Consider the following 23009-nt stretch of genomic DNA (forward strand, 5'->3'; position numbering starts at 1 on the left):
GACCTGTTTTGTTTTTTAATTGCCATATTTTCTATTAAACATGGGGTTGTCCTTTGATTTTTAAAGCTCAGGTTTTTGGTGGAAATCGGCACGTAATCACTGTGGGAACTTTAGAGACTTGTGTAAGGCAGATCAGTTGTTCCAACACTTGGCCTTTTACAGTAGGTGTAATCCTAGATTTGAAGTGAGATGCCTTGTTCTTGCCTTGTTCCAACCTTATACAAATGTACTTTTAACCATCTGGACTGCATTTCACCAATAATGCTTTGTATGTCACGTCTTTTTTTTTTTAGAATAAATATATTTTTAAATCTTTTTGTGTGTTGTCCGTTGTCCCTTATGTGTTGAAGTGAAAACATTGTAAAATAAGTTAAGGAGTGAAATTGGGAACATGACAAAATAGGTGGCATCTACTGAAAGAAGGAAAACATATCTGATATGAAGGTACAATCATGTGAACATTTCAATTGATAATTAAAACGCTTTTAAAAATGGATTTTGGTAACCCAATCAATCACACAAGGTCAGAGGCACCGCAAATGGTACAGTTTCATGGAATGACTCAACATTTATGACAAAGAGCCAAATGCTGTATATTGACTAATCTACAGTAGCCTAATTGGCTTTCTTTGCCCCCCTTTTAATGCATAGTGCAATCCCAGCATAATTTAATACGTTGGTAACATAGCACCCTCTAGGGGTTACTGTCAAATTGAATGCAGAAACTGCTGCCCGTTACTATGACGACATACCAACAACTCCGTCAAAAGTCAACTCGGTAAATTCGTGTTAACCGAACGAGATGTCTCAAGCGGAGAGTGTGATTAAAAACATCATTCGTGAGATTGCTCAGGAATGTGCAGCACATGGAAACGTGGTGACGGATACATTGGTTGCTTTCGTGGTATGTGCAGGAACTACAGTAGTATGCTTATTGCTTAAACATATTTTATTCGTTATTCGTGCGACTGTCGAGCATGCAACGCATTTTGTTTTTATAGGTAAAAGCTGTAGTCCTTGATCCTCGCAATGAATTCAACGTTGATAGGATGCTGACGAAGCAAGATGTACGAAAGCTTGTGCAGGTGAATGAAGTTTGGGGTCTTTAAATGTGCAATGTTGTGCATGCTATTAATATCAATAGATGCATTTAGTTATTGCAGTTAATTTTAAATGGAGAAGCATGCACGTCTAAATAAATTATACATTTCCCCGAATACTTTACGTAGGCCGAATACTTCCAAGTTCCCAATGCATAATGGGGCTTGAAGCGCCATCTACAGGATGGTTACTGTTATTACACAAACTCTGAAATTGCCCTTCAAAAATGTGTAATGTGCGTTTGAATGTTCTTCAAAATCACTTCACCTGGTGTCTTTCTTTACAGCTGTGTGTGGAAAAACTGATGGAAAAATGTAGCCCAGCCCTTGACACAATCAAAATGCAAGTCTATTTTGATATGAACTACACCTCTCGATGTAAGTGCATGAAAAATTCTTAAGCCTATTTTACAGCGTTGCTCACTTAAAAATGAATTATTTTGCCTGGTACAACAATGCATCTCATCCCATCAACAGTAGAAAATAAGACCATGATAGACACATTATTTTCTTTAGGATTGGGTCCAAATTGTACCTTATTTATTAACCAGGACTCTGCTTCCGATATTAATTTGTTCTCCTGTCCATTTATTTATTTATTTTTTTTCTTCAAAAATGCATTGGCCTATACCTAAAATGTGTCTATTGCCTAGTAGTCTATCCAAATGAGAGAACCACACACAAAAAGCTTGAGAGCTAATTTCCATTATGGTTCTGTTCCTACAGCTGAGTTCATTGAGGAGCACCATGGCGTGCTGCGGTCCAGGTTGAGCCCAGTGATGAGAGACATCACAGACACCAGGGTGAAGACCAGAGAAGAACTGGAGGCTCTTTATAACGCCATCATTCACTACATGCTGCTGTCTTCTGGCCTGGGCTCTCCCTCTGACCTCAACACAGTGCGAGAGACAACAGGTCTGTTACTAACCTATAGGTCTACTGTGCATTCAACACTAGGATTTTAGCTAGGGTCATAGCCTGTCCTACATCATGAGCTCATGCAATATTATACTCTACAGACTCTATGCACACAGAATAATAACGATGATACTAATTAAGGTTCTGTTGCATTTCGTGTACAGTGGTTCTCAAACCTTTTACTTTCAAAGGACCCCATAAGTCTGAGTTACACACCTGTACGGGACCATTTGGAACCTCACTCAATGACGTGTGTGCATAGAGCCTATAGTAGGCTACAGTCAACAGTCAGGACATCTGGGGGTGCAGGAGCACCTGTCGGAAGAAGCATGGATTACGCTTAAGTCACTGATCCTCAAATGGACCTTTTTCATGTACCAGGGTCACCCATACAAGATTTCTTGTTGTTCAAAACCATTTACAAAATTAAATGGTTAATTAAATGTCAAGATTAATTGAAAATAGACTATAGTGTTACACTGGTCTTTTTGCTCTATTAACTAATTTTGCTGGGGCCCCCCTGGAACCCCCCCGAAGGACCCCTGGGTGTCCCCGGACCTGGTGTAAGTGGTTAAGTAACACAAAGCATGCATGTGCTAGCTGCCCTGCAGAGCGTGTTCCCTCAGGTGGAACTGGGGACCTTCATGTCTCTCCTGAAGAGGGACAAGGAGCAGCAGCTCACGGAGCTGACCATGATCGTTACAGGCATCCGCCTCTTCAACAAGTTCAGCAAGAAGGGAGGAGAGGGCATTGACAACTGTGAGTCTGATGCAGTGTTGATTTAGTCGTCTAAAACGTACAGATTGTTTTCGCCGACTACCTTTTTTCACTGACGAAAACGAAATAAAAACTAAGCTTGACTATGACTAAATACAGCCTATTGACAATTTCATCAACAAATTATAACTAGACAAAAATGTTGGAGGGACAGTGGAGAAGAGATCCAGTAGAACTATAAGAAGGTGATTGGTTGCGCTCGGATGTTGTGCTTTGAAAATCGCAGATCTACAAGCTCACAATGTGACTAGATCTGCTATTTTCAGCATGCAACCATCAATCAACCGTGTGTAAAATCTGCCATATATTTTTTTCATGATATTTAGTCGGCTAAAACTAGACTCAAACTAAAACATTCACATTGAATTTTATTCAAAACACTGACAAACTAAAATATCTGTCAAAAATCAACACTGGTCTGACGCATACATCAAAACGTTTCAAAAAGATAAAACATTTAAAAAAATAGCGACAACAAACCAAGTGAGCTTGTAGATTGGGTATTTATGACGCGCATCACCGTTGTATGGCCAAGTATAAATTAGGGCTTTAGTGGTTGATTTATAGAGATTTCTTATAGAGTTTTTCCAACTTTGTCAGAAACAAATTTAATGCATTTAATATTTCTTTCCCTATTAGTCGGTGTACATTGTGTAGCTTTCTAAGGAGAACATTACATTAACACTTGCATTCATTTCATGGAAAATATATTACACAGAAATGCTGAAATATAAAAGCTCCAGTCTGTAAAAGAGGTACAATTCTGTTTCAACCAAGGACCTACCGTAGGCCTATAATACAGAATGTTCTTAAAAATATGATCTGTCAAATGCTTTGCAAAAGCATTTTGAAATGACTTTCCTCACTTTGATTTCTGTTCCTTTGGTACAGTGCCTAAAATTCTACATGAGGCGCTACCAGCCGTCAGGAACGTAATAGAACATGAGTTGGTTCTGTCACAGAGTTTGGCATGGAAATACACAGCAGTATTGGAGAGTCTGATGGGTTCTGATGAGAACCAGCGACTCCTGGTCCAACTCAAACAGGCCCTGTACAATGTCAGACAGCACCAAGCTTTCCTTAAAGTCCTATTGGTGAGTCGAATGTCGAATTGTTTTATTGTTTTTTTTATCCAGCAATACAATCAGTATTGTAGTGATTATAAACAAATCTTGTGAATTAATAGATCATTTTAAACCCTGGAAATTAAAATAATATGAAAAACCAGTGCCTATGTTGCATTCCTGATAAGCAATTGTTATATACATTTTGGAAATATAGTGCCTGAACGGCAAAATACACTCTTTTTCAGAAAACATCCACTACATAAGGTTTTGTGATGTCAAGAATGGAAGCTTTACAACCAAACTCTGTATAAAGAAACAACATAAAGAGTGCTTGTATCATACATGTAATTTCACAGTTAACACTAACAGTAGAGAATCATCTAGTGCATCTTCTCATTTTGAAGGAGAATCAACATATGGTATAATATTGGCCTATATACTGTATGTACAAACTACCAGCTCAGTGGCCTTGTGGCTCAAGTGTCTGCCCATGAAATTGGGAGGTCGGGCTCAATTCCCCGGCTGCTGGGTCATACCAAAGACTATAGAAATGGGACTCAATGCTTCTGTGTCTTCTTCAGGGTGTGGCTATACAGTATTTTATTTAGATATTAGAAAAGCTTTTTTATTTTTTTATACAGTAAGGTATGCTTTTCGTGACATCGTTGGTCCTGGGAGGGAGTGGTGGTTGTGTGGGTTTTTTTTTTTTGTTATTATGTTTTTTTTTCTTTATTCATTCATGATGCCAGTTTGAATTCATATTTTTTGTTATTAATTAACAATAACAAAAAAAGAAAAGCAATCACTGAAATACAAATTGTACTGCTTACTTAGTACAGTTTCAAGGATAACACTAACCCTAACACTTAAATAAATAATCATAGCCTATACCATGACTTCGGTTCATAAGTAGTTTCAGCTTTGGAAGATGGATAAGGTACTTAATTAAATGGGTAAATGTGTCTTAAGTGGTCCAGAGTTGTAAAAAGTATTAATTGTCTTTCTTTGTGTTCATTGACAGGCAGATGTGTGTTTATGCACCGAGCAGGTTGAACACCTACAGACTGACCTGGTGTCACGGATACAGCAGATTAAAGACACAGTGCATACAAAGACGGCCGTACCTACCACACAGGTTTTTGTAAGTACAGTATAATAACCAAGTCACCAGAGCGGCTGGGAAACGTTGATTCAACCCTACTGACCAAAGCTGGAACTGCAGCGTGCAGCTGGGGCTTAACACAGAGTACTCGTTCATGAATCGATTCAGGCACGCTTAGGCGAGTTTGCACTTCCGCATTTTTCCTACAATTCGAAATTCCTACAGTAGCTGTTTTCATGGAAGCACCTCCAAATAGGTGAAATCTGAAAATGTTTTGCCAGGGACCACATAAACGATCAGTGACCGTTTACATTTTTTCAAAGGGTATTCCAAATCTTTCACGAATTATGAAATATGGTTAGAATGGTTGATTTTGATGCCATATTAACACATTTTGCTGGGAGACCACCTGGAACCATCTCAATTATGCCAGGGGGGTCCCCGGACCCCACTTTGAGAACCGCTGATGTATATAGGCCTATGTATTGTGGCATGTACGCTAACAAGTGTTAAGAGAAGAGCATGCAGCTTACATACAGAGACAGATGTGCATACCGTTGCTGTCGGGTAGAAACCTTGTATCTCCAACCTTTTATAATTAATGTCCTACTTCACCATACAAATGTCACACAAAAGTAGTGAATCTACTCACATGTTGCGAGCTTGTAGATGGATATTTTCACAATTTTAAAATGTTTTTTTTTTCTTTCTTATAGGCAAAAATAGTATCGACAAGAGCTTGTGACTAAATGATAACTACATTGTATCCATTGGTTATTTTTTCCCCACCATTTCCTCAACAGTAACAGTTTCACCTGACAGTAACGATCTCTTGTGTTAGCCACACTTCAGGGCTGTGGCCACGCTGTGGAGGACTCTTCAGGACGAGATGGTTGTGCTGAGCATCCTGGACGGCATGGTGACACACCTGCAGCCATTCCTTTCCTCCCAGGCTCAGCTCTTCTCTGCGGGCCACTTAGACGGCCTGTTGGAGGACTCCGACGTCAAGACAGATGAGGACAGAATGGCAGAGTCTTCAGGTACAGGTACTGTACATCTGCCACTGTTACTGGGCATCTGTATTGTGGACCATGCCATCTCTCTAGGTCGTCCTCAAACCAGCCCTCCATCGTTGCTTCCATCAGTCATCCCGGTATCCCGGTTCTCTTTCTTGAGTTGTGAGTTTTTCTCGTGACCGGTGCCCGTGTGTTGGTTCCCACAGCACTAACTTGCTGGCTGGAAGCTCTTGGTATCTTTGGCAGTGTCCTGCTAGTCTCATTCTCCTGGCTGATCTTGATTTTTGAGGGCCTCCTATAGGTTTAATGGTTTTTTTGTATAGCCCATCTACAAAATCACAATGTGTCGACGCTTGTAAATAGGCTATTTTTGATATTCATTGTATGCCAAAGTATATTTATGTTCTAACCTTGACTTACGCTGAGTACTGATCTTTTTACCACTGAGCTAATAGAGCCTGCCTGCTTGTTATGGCCTTGTGACATCACACCTCCATATATGATCACGCCTCGTGACATCACGCCTCCATATATGGTCATGCCTTGTGACATTACACCTCCATATATGGTCACTCCTCGTGACACGTCACCATATAGAAAGGATTAGGCTCTGTGGGTTGACTCCTGTCCAGGCCCCTCCTACGTCTCACCAGGTCCATTCCTTCTCTCACCAGATCCAGGACCTGTGTGTTACACCAGCACCAGGCACTTCATTCATCAAACCCTGTACACTCAAGACACGCCAGTACAAAATTCATTCCATATGTTGATCTGACCCACCATACCAAAGCGCCAGCACTCGCCCAGCAGTCTGCAGTGGAATTTAGGCATTTAGCAGACTCACATTAAGCAAGAACAAAACATGGCTATACTATATACATCAAGATTCCTCATTCCTCCCCTTTCTTAGTTCACTTCCTCCCTGGTGCAACATTACGTGTTTAAGACTCTTCTGTCAGCATGCCAAGAGGTGCATCTGATGTAACTGTTATACTGTACTTTAACAGCACATGTATAGTGCATTCTGACACACACACACACAATCTCATACTGCTGAAAACAAAAATTGTTCTGAATGAACGCGGCATTCTTCTTCATGACCTCCAGGTGACTGTATTAATCCTTCAGAGATGAAGACACAAGAGTGGCTTCTTCCCGAAACGACTGCAAACCTTGACAAACTGCCACTGCAGTATAAAGGCTACTGTGGCTATGCACTGGTCAAGAAAGGCGGGCTTCTACTGCCAGGTATGTGATTCTACTTTGCAGCAGGGATTTCAGTGTTTTTCACACTATGGGCCCCTTTAGGTGAGAGAGAGATGAAGTAAGGACCCACACTACATACAGTACTGTATATAATATGTTTCAGATTAAAGGGTTAGTTCAGATTTTTGGATTTAAAGCTGTAGGAAATGCTTGCCATTAATGTAGTGGTTGCAAAGGTATTAATTGATTGCCTGAGTCCCGTGGTGGGAGTTCTAGTCTGGTTATGTTGAATATTAAGTAATTCCGGTCATTTGGTGGGGCCACTGGGGGCCACTTATTAAAAATAAATGAATCCACAAAACTAGCATCATTTGTATTGTTGACCTATTTCTACCATAGTGGAGCTTTCGTTCAACTTTGACCCCTCTGTCACATGGAGAAAAAACAATTGTGCTGCTGCTGGCACAGTGATACTGGTCACTGCATAGAAATCAGTTAATACACATTTAATTATAATGGATGTCAAAATGAAGTTTTTACATCTTTCATTTCCTGCACAGGTAATCCGAGCATTGGAGTGCTGAAACACAGGGATAAATTCTACGTTTTCAGCTCCAAACAGGCTGCATTGAACTTTGCCTCCAGGGCAGATGAGATGATTGAGTCCGTGGGGGAGAGGGCCAAGCGCTCCCCTGAGCTCATTCAGCTGCTTCAGCTCCACCAGCAGTTTTCCACTGTCACGCCATATACTGAGGTGTGTGTGTGTGTGTGAGAGAGAAATGATGTTTCTTTACAACCTTGAAAAGTGAACTTTCATTGTGATACTGCTGAATAGAAAGTATACAACGTTAGTTCCATTGAGCCGGAACACAATCAATAGATTGATCATACTGTAACATGCTATGAAAATAGCTGCCCTTTTAAGTGGTCAGATGGGTGAGATGTTCATGTGTCAGATGCAGACGCTTTTGAGATTTTCATGTGGGCCCTGTTCCAGAAACGGTTGATATTTATTTATTTTTTAGATCAAGACATCATGCCACATGCCCACATAAGCCAGGTTGAAAGGAGTTAGGCAACACTTAACTTGATTGAACCAGTCTCATTACTCTCAAGGCTCATGGTGAATGTGTCTCTCTCTCCAACACCACAGCTTATACTGTAGCTTAAACACAAGCTTAAACTTTAACTTTTGTTGGTTTAATAGTGAAAAAGCTGAGCTTGTAATTCGGCTATTTTTGCAAATCTTTGACCATTTTACCCAGATTAAAGTGGTTAAGACTTCCTGTGCTTTCTATACCAACTCCAGCCTCATTGCTCTCAAGGCTCACAGTGAAGTAACTCCAACTTCTTTTGTAACTTCACAGATGCAGTCAGGGGAGAGTTTACTGGTCAAGCCCATTATCAAGTGTGACAGCTGTACACAGACTGACACCCACCTGCTGCTGGAGACAAACATTGTCAAATCATATGAGTGGAACGAGTGGGAACTACGACGAAAAGCAATCAAACTGGTCAGTAAAGCCTGATTCCTAATGAGCCTGATTAATTCCGCCTGGTGTCGAAAATGGCAGATCGACAAGTTCACGCAGCGTGAGACAGAGCATCAATTAGGCTTGTGTGCATTTTCAGAGCTGTTTATTTGAATGATTAATCAATCGATCATGTTCCACCTTGGATCAATAGAACTAACATATAGTATAATTTATTAGTGTCACTTAGGCCTACTCACTTTTTAATATTCCGGTTAATTTATCATTAAAATCTTAGTGTTTTGTCCAAACGCCAGACTGGCATTTGGGGGCCTGCTTGCTCACACCCTCACACTCAGACCGTAGACTTCACACCGTTTTTGTGATCACAGGCTGAAGAAGAGCCGGTAGACTCAAAACATCCTGTGACCGTCCAATGATGGTATAAGCAAACACATTTTAAAGCCTTGGAGCATGACCCAGTGTGCAGACTGTATTCTTTTTGTGATCACAGGCTAACCTTCGGACTACAGTGACACACTCCATGCAGACGGGTCTGAGCCACATGAGACGAGACAACACCACGCAGACATTCCCACCCAAGGATGCAGCCTGTCAAACCAAGAGAGACGCATCCACACATGTTCCTAAGCCCCTGGTGTACCTGGCGGGCCTTCGAGGAAATAAGACTGGGAAAATGATTAAGACAAACCTGACCACATCTATTGACGAATAACCATCTTTGAGGGGCAGCGGAGTGTGGTTGTTTGTCTCTTGGCAATCAAATCTTGTATTGTTTCTTCAGAGGTATTTCTTCAAATTTTAAATCATACATAAAACGATACAAATTGCATGACAATTATTGCATTACATTATTTTTCATTTTAAGCAGGGCAGTAGCTCATCATGAATAATATATTGTGTGTGAAATCAAAACTTCTTTTGAGTTTCTATTTAATTAATGTTATGTAATGACATGATAATACTCTGCTGCAGGAACTGCTTTCAAGTGGTTAATAGCAATATGAAAAGAACATGACATTGACGTGAATACATTTGATAGTCATGTTGCATGTTCCTTTGAAAGGCCAGCTGGTGGGTGACCTACAGTGTTGCCATATTTTCTGAGAGAAACAAGTGAAGTAAATTCGCCCAAGATAAGTAACTAGGGCAAGTCAGTCAAACTTAATCGTCTAAATATTGTTTTAGAGCAGTGGTTCCTAATCATATTCATGGCAAGGACCCCCATCTGAAAATATTTTTGTGTCTGTGCCAGATTTGCGCTGTAAAATATTTTGTGCGCTCTTATGGGATACTCAAATAGCTGATGTAGGTTACTGTGGTGAACTAGAAAGCAAGACCAAATTAGCAACTACACTTTAGATACAAGTCCAAAAAACTGCATAAACTACCAATAGGCTATTCACAAGCGACTTAACAGGCAAACGACACCAAAGTCGCTTATAATAAGCTGACTTGGCAACACTGATGATGTAACATAATCTCTCCAGATCAACCTGCCTGCCTGGCAGTGGCAATGCTTAATTATAGCACCAATAGGAAAATAAGGTTGAACACTTGCACACCGTTGTAATATCCTTTTCTCAATATCTGTTTGCTTTTGCTTTATGGCACAGAATACATAGCCTATTTTGTATTGCTTATAAGTGTTTGCTTTGCGCCTTTGCACATAGAATCTCTCTCGCCCCCCCCCCCCCCCCCCCCCTCTTCCTTATCTCCCTCCTCTTCCCGGGGGCACTTTTCCTGGAAGCACCAAGAAGAGGATCATATCATATCAGTTTGCATATTATTGTGTTGGTGCCTGCATGGTCCTGGTCACCACCACTCAGGCACTCCCCATACTGGAATATTATGGCGTCAGTTGAACTGAAAGCCTTTTAACTGGCTTTGAAATTGGATTATGATCAACGAATAACATTATCACCAAAAAAACAAACAATGGCAGTGCCAGTGATGCAAACATATGCAGTGCTGCTGGACTTGAAAGGCAAAGTTTGCAGCTGTATTGACGACGCCAAAGCGAAGCTCCACAGCCTCAGCAGGGACATCTGGCTGTGTCCGGAGCTGGCCTACCAAGAACGGAAGGCTCACGACAGGTTGGTCGCTTTGTTCTCCCAAGAAGAGGGATGGCAAGTTGACAGCCACTTTAAACTCGAAACTGCGTTCCGTGCCACCTGGGGACCGGTGGCCGGCGGCGGCTGCGCGCAAGGCGACGTGATCAATGTTGGTTTCTTGTGTGAATACGATGCGTTGCCCGGCCTTGGACACGCATGTGGTCACAACCTGATAGCGGAGGTGGGAGCCGCATCGGCGCTGGGATTGAAAGCTCTAGTGGAGAGTACACCTGACTTCCCTTCTCGACTCCAGGTATAACGCACACATTAAAGTTCAATGTACATTTTAACTCCGAGAGAGTGTATTACCAATTGGACGGTATGGACCTTAGACCCGGCCGGGTTATTTAGTATACGGACTTTGACTTGAACGTTACTTCTTTAAGGGTGTAGTGCGACATCTTGTGACTGAATGTTGCATAGCGCCTTTAAATGAACAATGTGTCACTTGAGTGAGTGGCTCTCAAACATTTTTTTTCTAACATTTTTATGTTTTCACATAAAGATGAATCAAATGTATACAGATAAACTAGAAAGGTATAAATTAAAAGCACAATACATTTTATATCAAGGACAAGGAGTAAGGACCCCAAGGAAGATATTGGTATAAAATGGGGTTAAGTGTTAAGTCATTTTGCTGGGGACCCCTCAAGGATCCCTGGGGGTCTCCGGGATCGAAATTTGAGAGAACCATTTCTCTAATGTATGTCTCCCTGCTCACGATTGTCTCCCAACAGTTGACTGTGTTGGGCACCCCGGCCGAGGAGGATGGCGGAGGTAAAATTGACATGGTGAGGGAAGATGCTTTTGAGGGTCTGGATGTCGTATTCATGGCCCATCCCTCGCAGGAGGATGCCACTTACCTGCCGTGTATGGCTGAACACGAGTACGTTTGAATTTGAAGCCTCACATCCTGGTGTTGTTTTCTTGTGCATGATGCAGTGTTTAGTCTGTGTGTACTACTACTACTTATTGTATGTGCTACAGCTATTTCTGGCAAGGTTATTATAAGTAGTAAGTACATTTTATTTATAAATCACAAAACAAAGTTACAAAGTGCTGTACAGTGAAACAACAATTTAAACAATCAAGTTAAAACAAGGCACAAAGGAGCAAATAACACAACGAAGAATAAAAGCAGAAACATTAAACTAAATAAGTGAGTTTTTAACAAGACTTTAAAACCTTCAACAGACTCAGCATTTTTAATCGATAAGGGTAGGGTGTTCCACAGTGTGGGAGCCACCACTGGCATGTACTGTATGTACGTACAACATTGCGTACACCATTCCCAGAATAAGAAGTGTGTTAAAGGATGTATTTAAAATACATCCTTACAATATTAAATCGTTGTTTAAGAGAGACAAATAAAAAAGAAACAATCAAATAAAAATGGATTAAATGTTCTATTTTGACACGTTGAAAGCTTGTAGAGCTGCTATTTTCGCCAAATGTTTGTCCCAGTTGTTTCGTCTATACCTCCTCTACATAACGATGTGGCAAGTATATGGGGATGAAATGGTTAATGTAGATAAAAACAACTGATTTTATTAAATGTGTACTTGAAGAGCACGTTGAGCAATGTTTACCCACTGTGGTGTATATACAGAGTCTGTATGCGGTTACAATATCACCTCTCACTGACACATTCTTTCAAGGAACTCCCAGAATAGACCCTGGCAGAGCACAGTGTGTGTAACCCTAGTCTCTGTTTTCATGTCCAGTGTTGTTATAAGGTACCACGGCAAGGCCTCGCATGCCGCTGCCTACCCCTGGGAGGGGGTCAACGCGCTGGACGCCGCAGTGCTCTGCTACAACAACCTGTCTGTTCTCAGACAGCAGATCAAACCAAATTGGAGGATCCACGGTGAGGTGTGTGTGTGTGTGATGTGTTTTTCATTTTATTATATAGCTTGAAGATCTTTTGAAAATGTTGTTTTTAGCAATTGTCAGGGGATATTAATAAAATCGGGGAATACATTTCTTACCAAGACTTTTCTTCACCAATGTGTTTGTAAGGGTGTCTACTAACCTATCCCACATTGGTTTCTATTCAACAACCCTAGGGGAATTTTTGACAGCTGCTGAAAGTTTGGGTGTGTTCTAAATTTCATTATGCTTTACGTAGCATGTGACGTGTGTCAAACTAGGGGGTTTTCATGATTCTGAATCCATTCCAAGCATTAGTTTTGCACGAAAAACACTCCACAAATATGTATTGGCGACAACGGCAATAAACCACAGGATAAACACAAATGGGGTTCCCTGGTGCACAATATTTTCAGATGGAGGGTCCCGATGCCAAATACACATGAAAAGGTTTGAGAACAACTGCACTATGAGATGACACATTGTAGCTTGTTTTTATTTTTATGCATCGAAAGTAACGTTTGTCCTCTTTGCGGTCTTGTTCAGGGATTATAAAGCATGGCGGAGTGAAGCCCAACATCATCCCTGCGTACACTGAGCTGGAGTATTATCTTCGAACCCCCTCACGCCATGAACTCCCCATCATCAAAGCCAAAGCGGAGATGTGCTTTAGATCTGCTGCCATGGCAACTGGATGTGAAGTAAGAAAAGTAGTCAAATACAGTAGAACGTGTGCTTAGTAGAGCCAGTGCTGTGTCTGACAAGGAGACTGCTTGTCTTAAAGTGACAGCTTGTCTTCCCTGCACACATTTTGGGAAAAGGAAACATTGTATTAGCCTGGTTTCCAGCCTGATTCGCTGCATTCCGTGATTTATTTTGTCACTTCGCTACTCAGTCTGGCCAGCCTTTTGTTTGACTCATATTTCATAATGTTCACCTGTTAAGTAGCCAATTGTTGTTGCTGATACGTCATCAGCCAGCGCCACTCTGTCCATGCTTTTCTCATATTGAAAAAAATGGTACCTGTTCGAGACTCGAGAGTAAAACCTACGGTAAAGAATAAACCCTAATTTGATGAAGTAGTCCACTATCTCAGATTCAGTAGTACAAAAATACTGACTGCTGTGTGGGGTGAGTGAGTAATACATTGGATGGATGGATTGATTGAGTGAGTGATTGATTGATTGCAGAATGGGTACAGTTCAAGGAAAGTACAGGTCAATACAAAATCTGCTAAGAGGATAAAACCAGAAAAAGCATTAAGACTTGTTTACATGTACGTTGCAGGGCAACAGCAGTAGGCAGATTGATAAGACGTCAACCTGGTGTTTTTGTCTCAACCAACCAATCAGAAGCCTCGGGTGACAGGTCGATTTCTCAGTTTTACATGTCCCGCCATCCTTGGAGATAGGACACTTCCAGACTGAGTAGCAAAGTGACAAAACAAATGAATGCAGCGAATCAGGCTGGAAACCTGGCTACAATCGTATATTCTTACAATAAAGCAATATTGAATTGTTTCAAATATTACATGGGGGTTCATCCAGTCAGTTCTTTATATAAGGACCCCCTAAATTGACATGTATTTCATCTGAAAATATTTTGTGCGAGGGACCCCCTGAAGAGAAGATTTGTGTTAATTTTTTTTTGCAGATTTTGTACATAAAAGCTCAGTGCGGCACAAAGTGACAAAGCTACAATAATTGCTATAGCATGTGTGTTCATTAACGGGGATCTTCCCCGCTTTACTAAACTAAACAGACAAATATCTGTTGTCTGCTCATTATTATATTTCGCCCCCTTCCAATTTCACTTGTTCAATCTGTATCTTGTATGAGTTCTCTCCTGGTTAGAATTGGTATCCCAAACTAAAAACATATTTTCTGTTTACAAAAGACCAGGAGAGACGGGGAGATCTCTGTTACTGAACAAACAAATTTTAACGACATCACTTACACCCCCTTTAAATCATATATTACAATAATGTGTCATTCCCTGTGGCCTTCAGGTTGAAGGTACATTCTAGCCATAGAAGCCACTTGTGTATGAATTATAAGACACAATACTAAATTGGAACGTCAACTATAAATAATGTCTTCGCCAGGTTGACATCGAGTTTTCACGAAATATGTTTGACAACATCTTGCGGATTGCAACACTGGAGGAGCTGTATGAGAAAAATGGCAGGACTTTGGGCATGGACTTCACCACAGATGAAGACGTGCTCACAAATGGTTCTGGTGAGAGGACATTCTCAGTTGCTGTAAAGTTTAAACACATGCCCTCTTGTGGACTTGAATATTTAACATGCAATATATATATATTTTTTTTTTTAATCAATATATTACTACACCAAATCTCTGCCAAAAGTTGTGAGCTTGTAGATTTGCTATTTTTGCTGAATGTTTGCCTGTTTTTGGCTGTTTTCAATGTTCTGTACATGCAGTCCTGGGTTTCCAGAAGCTGGAAGTTCTGGTTAATTTTAGTTGACTAACTTGGCAGCAAATTTGAATGGGAAATCCACCCAAATGTAAATTTGTCAAATCTGCTGCCAGGCCAATCAAATGGCACTTTGAAATGGAATAGGAAACCGATATGCCAAGTTGCCAACCTTCTGAAACCTTGGGCTACAGGTTATGCACATAACCGATTATGACATGCCCAGAATAGGGACACTAGGGTGGGGGGGGGGGGGGGGGGGGGGGAGAATATCATATTACCACTCTAACAAATCTGCTGTTTTAATATGACCCACTATGAATATAACCGTGTTTGTAAATCAAATTATAATACCTCTGATTTCCACAGGCTCAACAGACTTTGGCAACGTGACTTTCGTAGCTCCTGGAATTCACCCCTACTTCTACATTGGGTCTAATGCTCTGAACCACACTGAAGAATACACTGTAGCTGCTGGTATGTAACACATGCAACCTCCTTTATAAATAGTTGCAGTAGTAATATACTGTATGCAGTTACAGATGCACATTAGGGCAGCACAATGTATAGCCTAGTAGTTTATAACTTGGAGCAGCTTACAACGTTGTCACATGGAGAATTGTCTCTCTCCCATGACCCCCTCTGTCACTGTACAGTAGTGATTCTAAAAAGTGGGGTTCAGGGACCCTCAGGGGTCCTTGAAGGTGGTTCCAGGGGGACCCCAACAAAATCATTGATAATTAGAAACCAAACAGACCTTTACCTATCTGTAACCGAACCAGTTCCATTAGTGAGGACCCGTATAATCGGATAATAATGAGAAAATGGCAAAAATATTCGGATAATGCATTGCTGTACAGTTATCACATGAATCTTGTGTGTGCCTCACTGCAGGTGATGACAAAGCTCAGTTTTACACCCTGCGGGCGGCCAAGGCTCTGGCCATGACGGCTCTGGATGTGCTGCTGTGTCCAGAGCTCCTGCAGAAGGTTAAGGAGGAGTTTATGGAGGGCAAACTGAAGGAGGACAAGATCCTTAAGGGAGCACAGGCAGAAGACACTTCCAAATCTACTGAGGCTGGAGCACGTTGATTGTTGGAATGGTCATCTCAGAACTCTCTCTCTCACACACACACACACACACACACACACACACACACACACACACACACACACACACACACACACACACACACACACACACACACACACACACACACACACACACACACACACACTGTGAACACCTTTGAACTGGTGGGTGATTGAGTCCCAACTCCTTACTCAAACACTGTAAGCTACAGTGAAGAAAGCCACCTGCCATTTCCCCCTCTCCTGTTCCTGTTTGGAATGTATTTTTCACGTTAAAGACAATCTATTAAAATAAATATGTATTTCATTACTATGTGAAAGGTTTGTTTACTTTAATCCTGTCTCATTCCAAGAAGAAAGCTATGCAATTATGAATATCAATTCACAAAACATCCACTAGTCGGCACCAATACACTACACTACAAACTGCTACGCAAGTGAACAAGAATGTCACATGACCCTGTTTACATTTTTGTGGTACACGTATAATAGTTATACCGGGTATAACATGCAGACGATTTACCTTCTACAAAATCAATATTACAATATGATGAATGCAGATTAAATCCGTATTGGCCAAGCCTGCGACTATTCATTTAATCATTCTAAGGCATTGAATGAATCAAACTAGTATGGCCCAGCACCAGCAGAAGCAGTCAGTGCAAGATCTGAAAAGAAAGGCTTGCAGCTTTATCGATGAAGCCAAAGAGAAGCTCCACGGCCTCAGTGAGGACATCTGGAGCTGTCCGGAGTTGGCCTATGAAGAAAAGAAGGCCCACGACAGGTTGGTGAGGTTCTTCACGGAGGAGACGACGGGCTGGAAGGTCGACAGTCACTACAAACTGGACACGGCTTTCCGTGCAACGTGGGGGCCCGTGGCCGCCGCCTGCTGTACGGAGGATGGCGATGATGTGAATGTGATTAATGTTGGATTTCTGTGCGAGTACGATGCGTTGCCTGACATCGGTCACGCATGCGGTCATAACCTGATTGCTGAGGTTGGGGCCGCCGCGGCTGTGGGCTTAAAGGCTTTGTTGGAGGAGAACACGCACGACTTCCCTGCACGCGTCCAGGTAAAATCAATACTGTGTGATGTGTGTGTGTGTGTGTGTGTGTGTGTGTGTGTGTGTGTGTGTGATGTGCTTGAAACTTTAATACAATTTAAGTCCATTCAACTTCATCTCCACTTGAACATGTTGGACATGCTTAAACATGCAAATGCTCATGTCTTCTAATGTGTGAGGGTGCAGTGTTTTGTGTTTATTCAATTAGGTACTGTATATTTGAAAAAATAAATACATTTTAAATAATGTTATTTAAATAAAATAATGCAGTTACATTCATGCACATTTCTCCACAGGTGACCGTGTTGGGCACTCCGGCTGAGGAGGATGGAGGTGGGAAAATAGACCTGATCAGGGAAGGTGCATTTGAGGCCATGGATGTAGTATTCATGGCCCATCCATTACAGGATGATGCCCCCTACCTGCCTGATGTAGCCGAACATGAGTATGTTTATCGTGTCTTGCACAAATTCAACCTCTCCTCCCTGGTTAAGGACCAGTAGCCGGAGTAATATGTGACTTTGACATGTGACTTGTTGTGTCTTCCTGTCCAGTGTTGTTATAAGGTACCACGGCAAGGCCTCGCATGCCTCTGCCTACCCCTGGGAGGGGGTCAACGCGCTGGACGCCGCAGTGCTCTGCTACAACAACCTTTCTGTTCTCAGACAGCAGATCAAACCAAACTGGAGAATTCATGGTGAGCAAGGGATCACAATTACAATACGCATTTAGCAGATCTAATAGTTCTAGAGCGAAGTACAATAATAACTAACCCTAATCGCTGACTGACTATGTAACGCACCTTGTCGAGATTTTAGTCGTGTTGTAATTTACAACACGGTAGTATACAATATTGTTATTGTCTGAAAATTCCATGCAAATATCGAACCATTTTGTCATTTTCAACGTGGCGTTCCTAGTATTTTGGTCATGACATATAATAGGCAAACATTTTCTACAAGTTTACAAATCCAAAGCAGGGACGCCAGGTTGAAAGTGGTTAGTGCACGAAGAGTAAAGGTGGTTGCACACTGGACCAGTTTTTCGGAAAACCGATGGAGAAACGGCGCTAGAAATCCGAAGAACGCGTTGGTTGCACACCTTGTTTGCTGTCTTGTTCAGGGATTATAAAGCATGGCGGAGTGAAGCCCAACATCATCCCTGCGTACACTGAGCTGGAGTATTATCTACGAACCCCCTCACGCCATGAACTCCCCATCATCAAAGCCAAAGCGGAGATGTGCTTTAGATCTGCTGCCATGGCAACTGGATGTGAAGTAAGAAAAGTCATGCAGGCATTTCAAGGTGAAACCAAGGTGTTTTGCGAGACACGAGCGATGTTTGAAGCCCCAACGATAACTAGGTGTCAGATGGGTGGACCGCACGCATTTTCAGAGCATGTTTATTTTATGGGCACCTGGCAAATTGGATTCATACAACACAATATATATCATTGACAGGCCAATCAGTGGTCACAAACGTCACACAATGCAGCTTTAATTGACAGAAGCTTTAATTGATTTACAGTAGCTGCAATTCTGTCATTTATTAGGTTGAAGTTGAGTTTGCTCGGAATGCCTTTGACAACATCTTGCGAAATACTGCCCTTGAAGATCTGTATGAGAAGAACGGCATGGCTTTGGGGATGGAGTTTACTGCAGATGAAGAAGTCCTCACCAATGCTTCAGGTGAGAGTACATTATATATATATATATATATATATATATATATATATATACACACACCCTGGCCAGCCAACTTGTAAAATAAACTTGAAACAGAGATGAAATGAGAAGACATTAGGAAAATTACACTATCATGTCAAACACCAACCGGTTACTTTATCAGTATGTTATGTTTAATTCGCCGTTTTGTAATGACTTGAATGAAAAACCGGCTTTGCCTCGGACAAAGTGACGGGGCCGACGCGTTATGATGACGTAACCGGAAATCGACCCGTGCACTGGGCTAGCAAGTAACCTGACTCCGCCAGATTGCGGCAGTATTGAGTTCACAAGTTCCCTCCTCCTGCCTGGATCTGGTCTCTCTCTCAAGCAGAAACGATAAAACGGAAGCAGCAGGACAAAAATGATAAAAATAAATATAATATAATATTAATAATAATTTCGAGTTGTAGTCCTGTTATGTTGTGTTTACATTTGCACTGTGGCAGCGCTTCAATACGTCATCTGTATCGCGTTGATCCCGCCTCTATGTCTCCGGTCAGAAATGGTCCGGAGTACATCGTATCTGCCCGAGAGGGACCAGATGGCTCAATATCTTCTGTTGACCGCTTATACGTCTATGTTCTATAATTTCAGTCAATAAATCATCACCTTAACAGCAAGAAGGTTTTTGGTTTTGTTTGGAAATGCGTCATACAGTTCCTGCCGACAGCTCAGCAGCTCTTCTAAGTTGTTTGATAAATAGGAAGAAGTAGTCGCTACAACACAGCTTAATGCTGGTTTTAGATGACTGATTTTGATGGTCAAATGTACCCTGGTGTTCTTTCATCCACAGGTTCCACCGACTTTGGCAATGTGTCTTTTGTGGTTCCTGGAATCCACCCTTACTTCTACATTGGCTCTAAAGCTCTGAACCATACTGAGGGATACACTGTAGCTTGTGGTATGTAGGCCTACTGTATAATAATGTAGGCCCATATATAGGCCCATATATATATAATAATGCATCGCAGGCACGCTTTAGTAGGCCTGTAGCCTTGTCCTGTTTGGATGACAATATAACCTTTGCAACAGATATTGGCTGGGTTTCCCAAATAAAATCTGGGTCGCACGTACATGCCCTCTAGGCCGCACACAGAAGCCTGTGTGCGGCCTAATTGGCACTCGGGCAATCTGGCTTCAGTATTTATTTATTTAAGATGTAATGTCTCTATTATTAAGGATATTGTAGCAGTCAATTTGTATTGGGGGTGGGGAGGGGGGCGGGGGTCGGGAGACAAGGCCATTGGCCAAAGCTTTTCCGGGGGTCCCCAGCCAAAAACGTTGAGAACCCCTGGACTAGAACACAGCCATATGTGGCCTTTTTAGCCCACACCTGTTGACCTGTGGCATTAGTAACACCATTTGCAGATATGTGTGAGTGAGTGGTGACTTTCTTCATCTCATTTAAACATAAAAATGTCGTAATTAAATCAATATTATCTCAGCATCATCTAGAGAATTTCAGACATCTTGCAATATTTTTTATATTCTTTTAGGATTCTTTGATTACCCGTGACAGCCCATTTAGGAAAATTCAGCTAATATAACATTCGCCGTCTTCATTTTGCTGCTGTTTCGTGTTTTTATGCGTTTCCTTAAGCAATTGATTAATGTACTCGTCCTCATATTTCGATGAGGGCTTCAGTCTCCTCATTCGACCACGTCTATCCACGTTTGCGCTGCGTAAAATATGCCCTCCATCTCCAACTGTGTTTCCTCATCATTCATCTGCCACAGTTGCTTCATTTCCTTTATCTGATGCGGGTTGCATTCACATACAGTGAATTGAAGTCAGGTGCACTTTGAAGCGAAGTGAAACCCTGTTGTTGTTGGCAAAGTAGAATGCGGTTCTTTCACACCTTCACACCTGCCAAATGAAGCACACTTTCCGACAATACGCAGTAGTATTTGTTTTAATCGCAAAAAAGCATTCTGGTGTGAATGCGACATACAGTAAGTGATTTACTGTAGGCTGCTGTAACTGTGACTGGTGTCACTGTCAACTCAAACAACGTCGGATGTATTCAGGATAATGGTTAATTAAACCATTCTGGTAACATATACATATTTGGACTGCATCAGGCACTATGTCAACAATGCAGTCATGGTGACAAATGGTGACTGTCTTCATCTAATTTAAATATAAAAACTTTTAAATTAAACAAACATGTTTAGGCCTACTTAAAAAATTGCCATATATTGTGTGTGTGTGTGTGTGTTTTTACACACACATTTTATACAAGGGTACAAGGACCCCTGGGTGTGTCCCCAGACCCCAGTTTTGAAACCACTGCAATAAATAACTGTTCTTGTCTTAGTTGCGTATGTCAACTTTAACATCAAAGCAATATTACCTGGAAAATACTTTCCTGTGTGTTCGTTTTCCTGCAGGTGACGATAAAGCTCAGTTTTACACCCTGCGTGCGGCCAAGGCTCTGGCCATGACAGCTCTGGATGTACTGCTGTGTCCAGAGCTCCTGCAGAAGGTTAAGGAGGAGTTTATGGAGGGCAAACTGAAGGAGGACAAGATCCTTAAGGGAGGACAGGCAGAAGACAGTTAAACTCGCTTAAAAGGATTTAGACATTGCCGATCTACAAGCTCAGTGTGTCATGGTGCCATACATCGTCTATTTTTGCTATTTGGTATATTTAAAGGGGAGAGTATTTTTATTTGCATTTATTTTTGATCGAAGAACAATTATTGAAGCTATCTCAACAATATTTGGAGTTGCATCATAGCAAGTTAACTATACAAACCTCTACCAAAGTTAAATTTAGCTTTAAGTGTATTGCATGGCCTTTTACCTATAAGGGAAATCTCTTTATGACAATCTACTTCACTTTATGTTTTTCTTAGATTCTGTACACAGAATTATTTCATGAAGAAAAATAAACAGTTGATTTAAACACATTCTGATGTAATTTCTATTTTAGAAAATGAGGATAACCAGTAAAATATCTTTATTCAATAAACACATGTTTATGTAGTCATTTTCAGTTAATAATGCCACAATAATGATAGATCAGAACAAATAAAAATAACTGAGTATAAATAATTTTATTATCTAGCAATACAAGTACTAGTTCAAGCATACCCCGGAAGAGATTGGGGGGAGGGGGGGGGGGGGAGTTCAAACTCAAATAATGTACTTTACATCCATTCTATATAAATCAAAATAAAATATACTCTTATTGAACACAATAAAATCAGTGTAGGGGAGAGCGGTTAGACTTATACATGCTTTGACTGAAATATGTAGCACAGTCCATTAATTAATTTTATTTAATTGTGTATTTCTTGCATTATATGAATGATCGCAAAACGTCAAAAGTCTAAACTCCCTGTCTTATGTCTGTAAATCCAAAGAGTTGGTTTTTGATACCTGCATTATTTTGTGTAGCACTCCTCTGCTAATATATTGGGTTTACACTATACTATAATTAGTGTAATGATGTACTTCAATATATAAAAGGTTTTGGTATAACTATCTTCAAACTGTTGTCAATGACATAGCAGGTACTGTACTACACACTGCTGTCCAGATAGCTTGTGACAAATTTATTCTCAGAAAATAATCAGTCAATACTTGATCACTAATTATATAAGCAGGTGTTTTTCATTAACATAAATACCAGTAACAATGACCACAAATCCACCCATGACCTTCACATACCAGATCCAGGTTGATGTTACAAAAAGGTTTAAGAGAATTGGCCACAATGTTAGTATTCAATCATTAACCTTATGTATTTCCAGCCATAATCAGTTATAGCCCCATCGGTGACCTCGTAGCCATGTTTTTGATCTTCTGATGATCAGTAATATGCTTATGGGGACGATCACAGATCTTAAATTCTGCACAGGCTGTAAAAAAACTGATTTAAAGTGTTTTACAGCAGAATATAATTTGACCACTCTGTATTTACTACAATCATCTGTAGGAACAAGTCAGTACCATCACATTTGTGTCACTAGAACCCAGAATTGTGGTTGATAACATCACAATACAGTATGTGGCCGACTCT

At 41.1% G+C, this 23009-nt stretch overlaps 3 protein-coding genes across 3 annotated transcripts; all 3 read left to right on the plus strand.

Annotated features, from left to right (window-relative positions):
* Positions 1-802: 802 nt before the first annotated feature.
* Positions 803-9394, plus strand: cfap206 (cilia and flagella associated protein 206; the record flags this gene model as incomplete). The annotated part of the gene is made up of 12 exons (XM_083790051.1): positions 803-904; positions 1002-1085; positions 1388-1478; positions 1827-2015; positions 2619-2777; positions 3687-3889; positions 4884-5003; positions 5806-6010; positions 7088-7228; positions 7747-7940; positions 8554-8700; positions 9173-9394. 12 exons carry the CDS (start codon positions 803-805, stop codon positions 9392-9394), a joined length of 1857 nt encoding a protein of 618 aa, XP_083646177.1.
* Positions 9395-10440: 1046 nt separating this feature from the next.
* LOC310876437 (xaa-Arg dipeptidase-like) lies at positions 10441-16502 on the plus strand. The gene is made up of 7 exons (XM_083789977.1): positions 10441-11046; positions 11531-11679; positions 12518-12660; positions 13209-13363; positions 14767-14902; positions 15471-15578; positions 15996-16502. The coding sequence occupies exons 1-7, from the start codon at positions 10618-10620 to the stop codon at positions 16190-16192; spliced, it is 1317 nt and encodes a 438-aa protein (XP_083646103.1). The 5' UTR covers positions 10441-10617; the 3' UTR covers positions 16193-16502.
* A 194-nt stretch (positions 16503-16696) lies between these two features.
* Positions 16697-21774, plus strand: LOC310876438 (xaa-Arg dipeptidase-like). Its single transcript, XM_083789978.1, has 7 exons — positions 16697-17265; positions 17553-17701; positions 17811-17953; positions 18379-18533; positions 18809-18944; positions 19777-19884; positions 21375-21774. Exons 1-7 carry the CDS (start codon positions 16810-16812, stop codon positions 21542-21544), a joined length of 1317 nt encoding a protein of 438 aa, XP_083646104.1. The 5' UTR covers positions 16697-16809; the 3' UTR covers positions 21545-21774.
* Positions 21775-23009: the final 1235 nt, after the last annotated feature.

This window comes from Protomyctophum parallelum (genome assembly GCF_964188405.1).
Source record: "Protomyctophum parallelum genome assembly, chromosome: 19".
Classification (NCBI taxonomy): domain Eukaryota; kingdom Metazoa; phylum Chordata; class Actinopteri; order Myctophiformes; family Myctophidae; genus Protomyctophum; species Protomyctophum parallelum.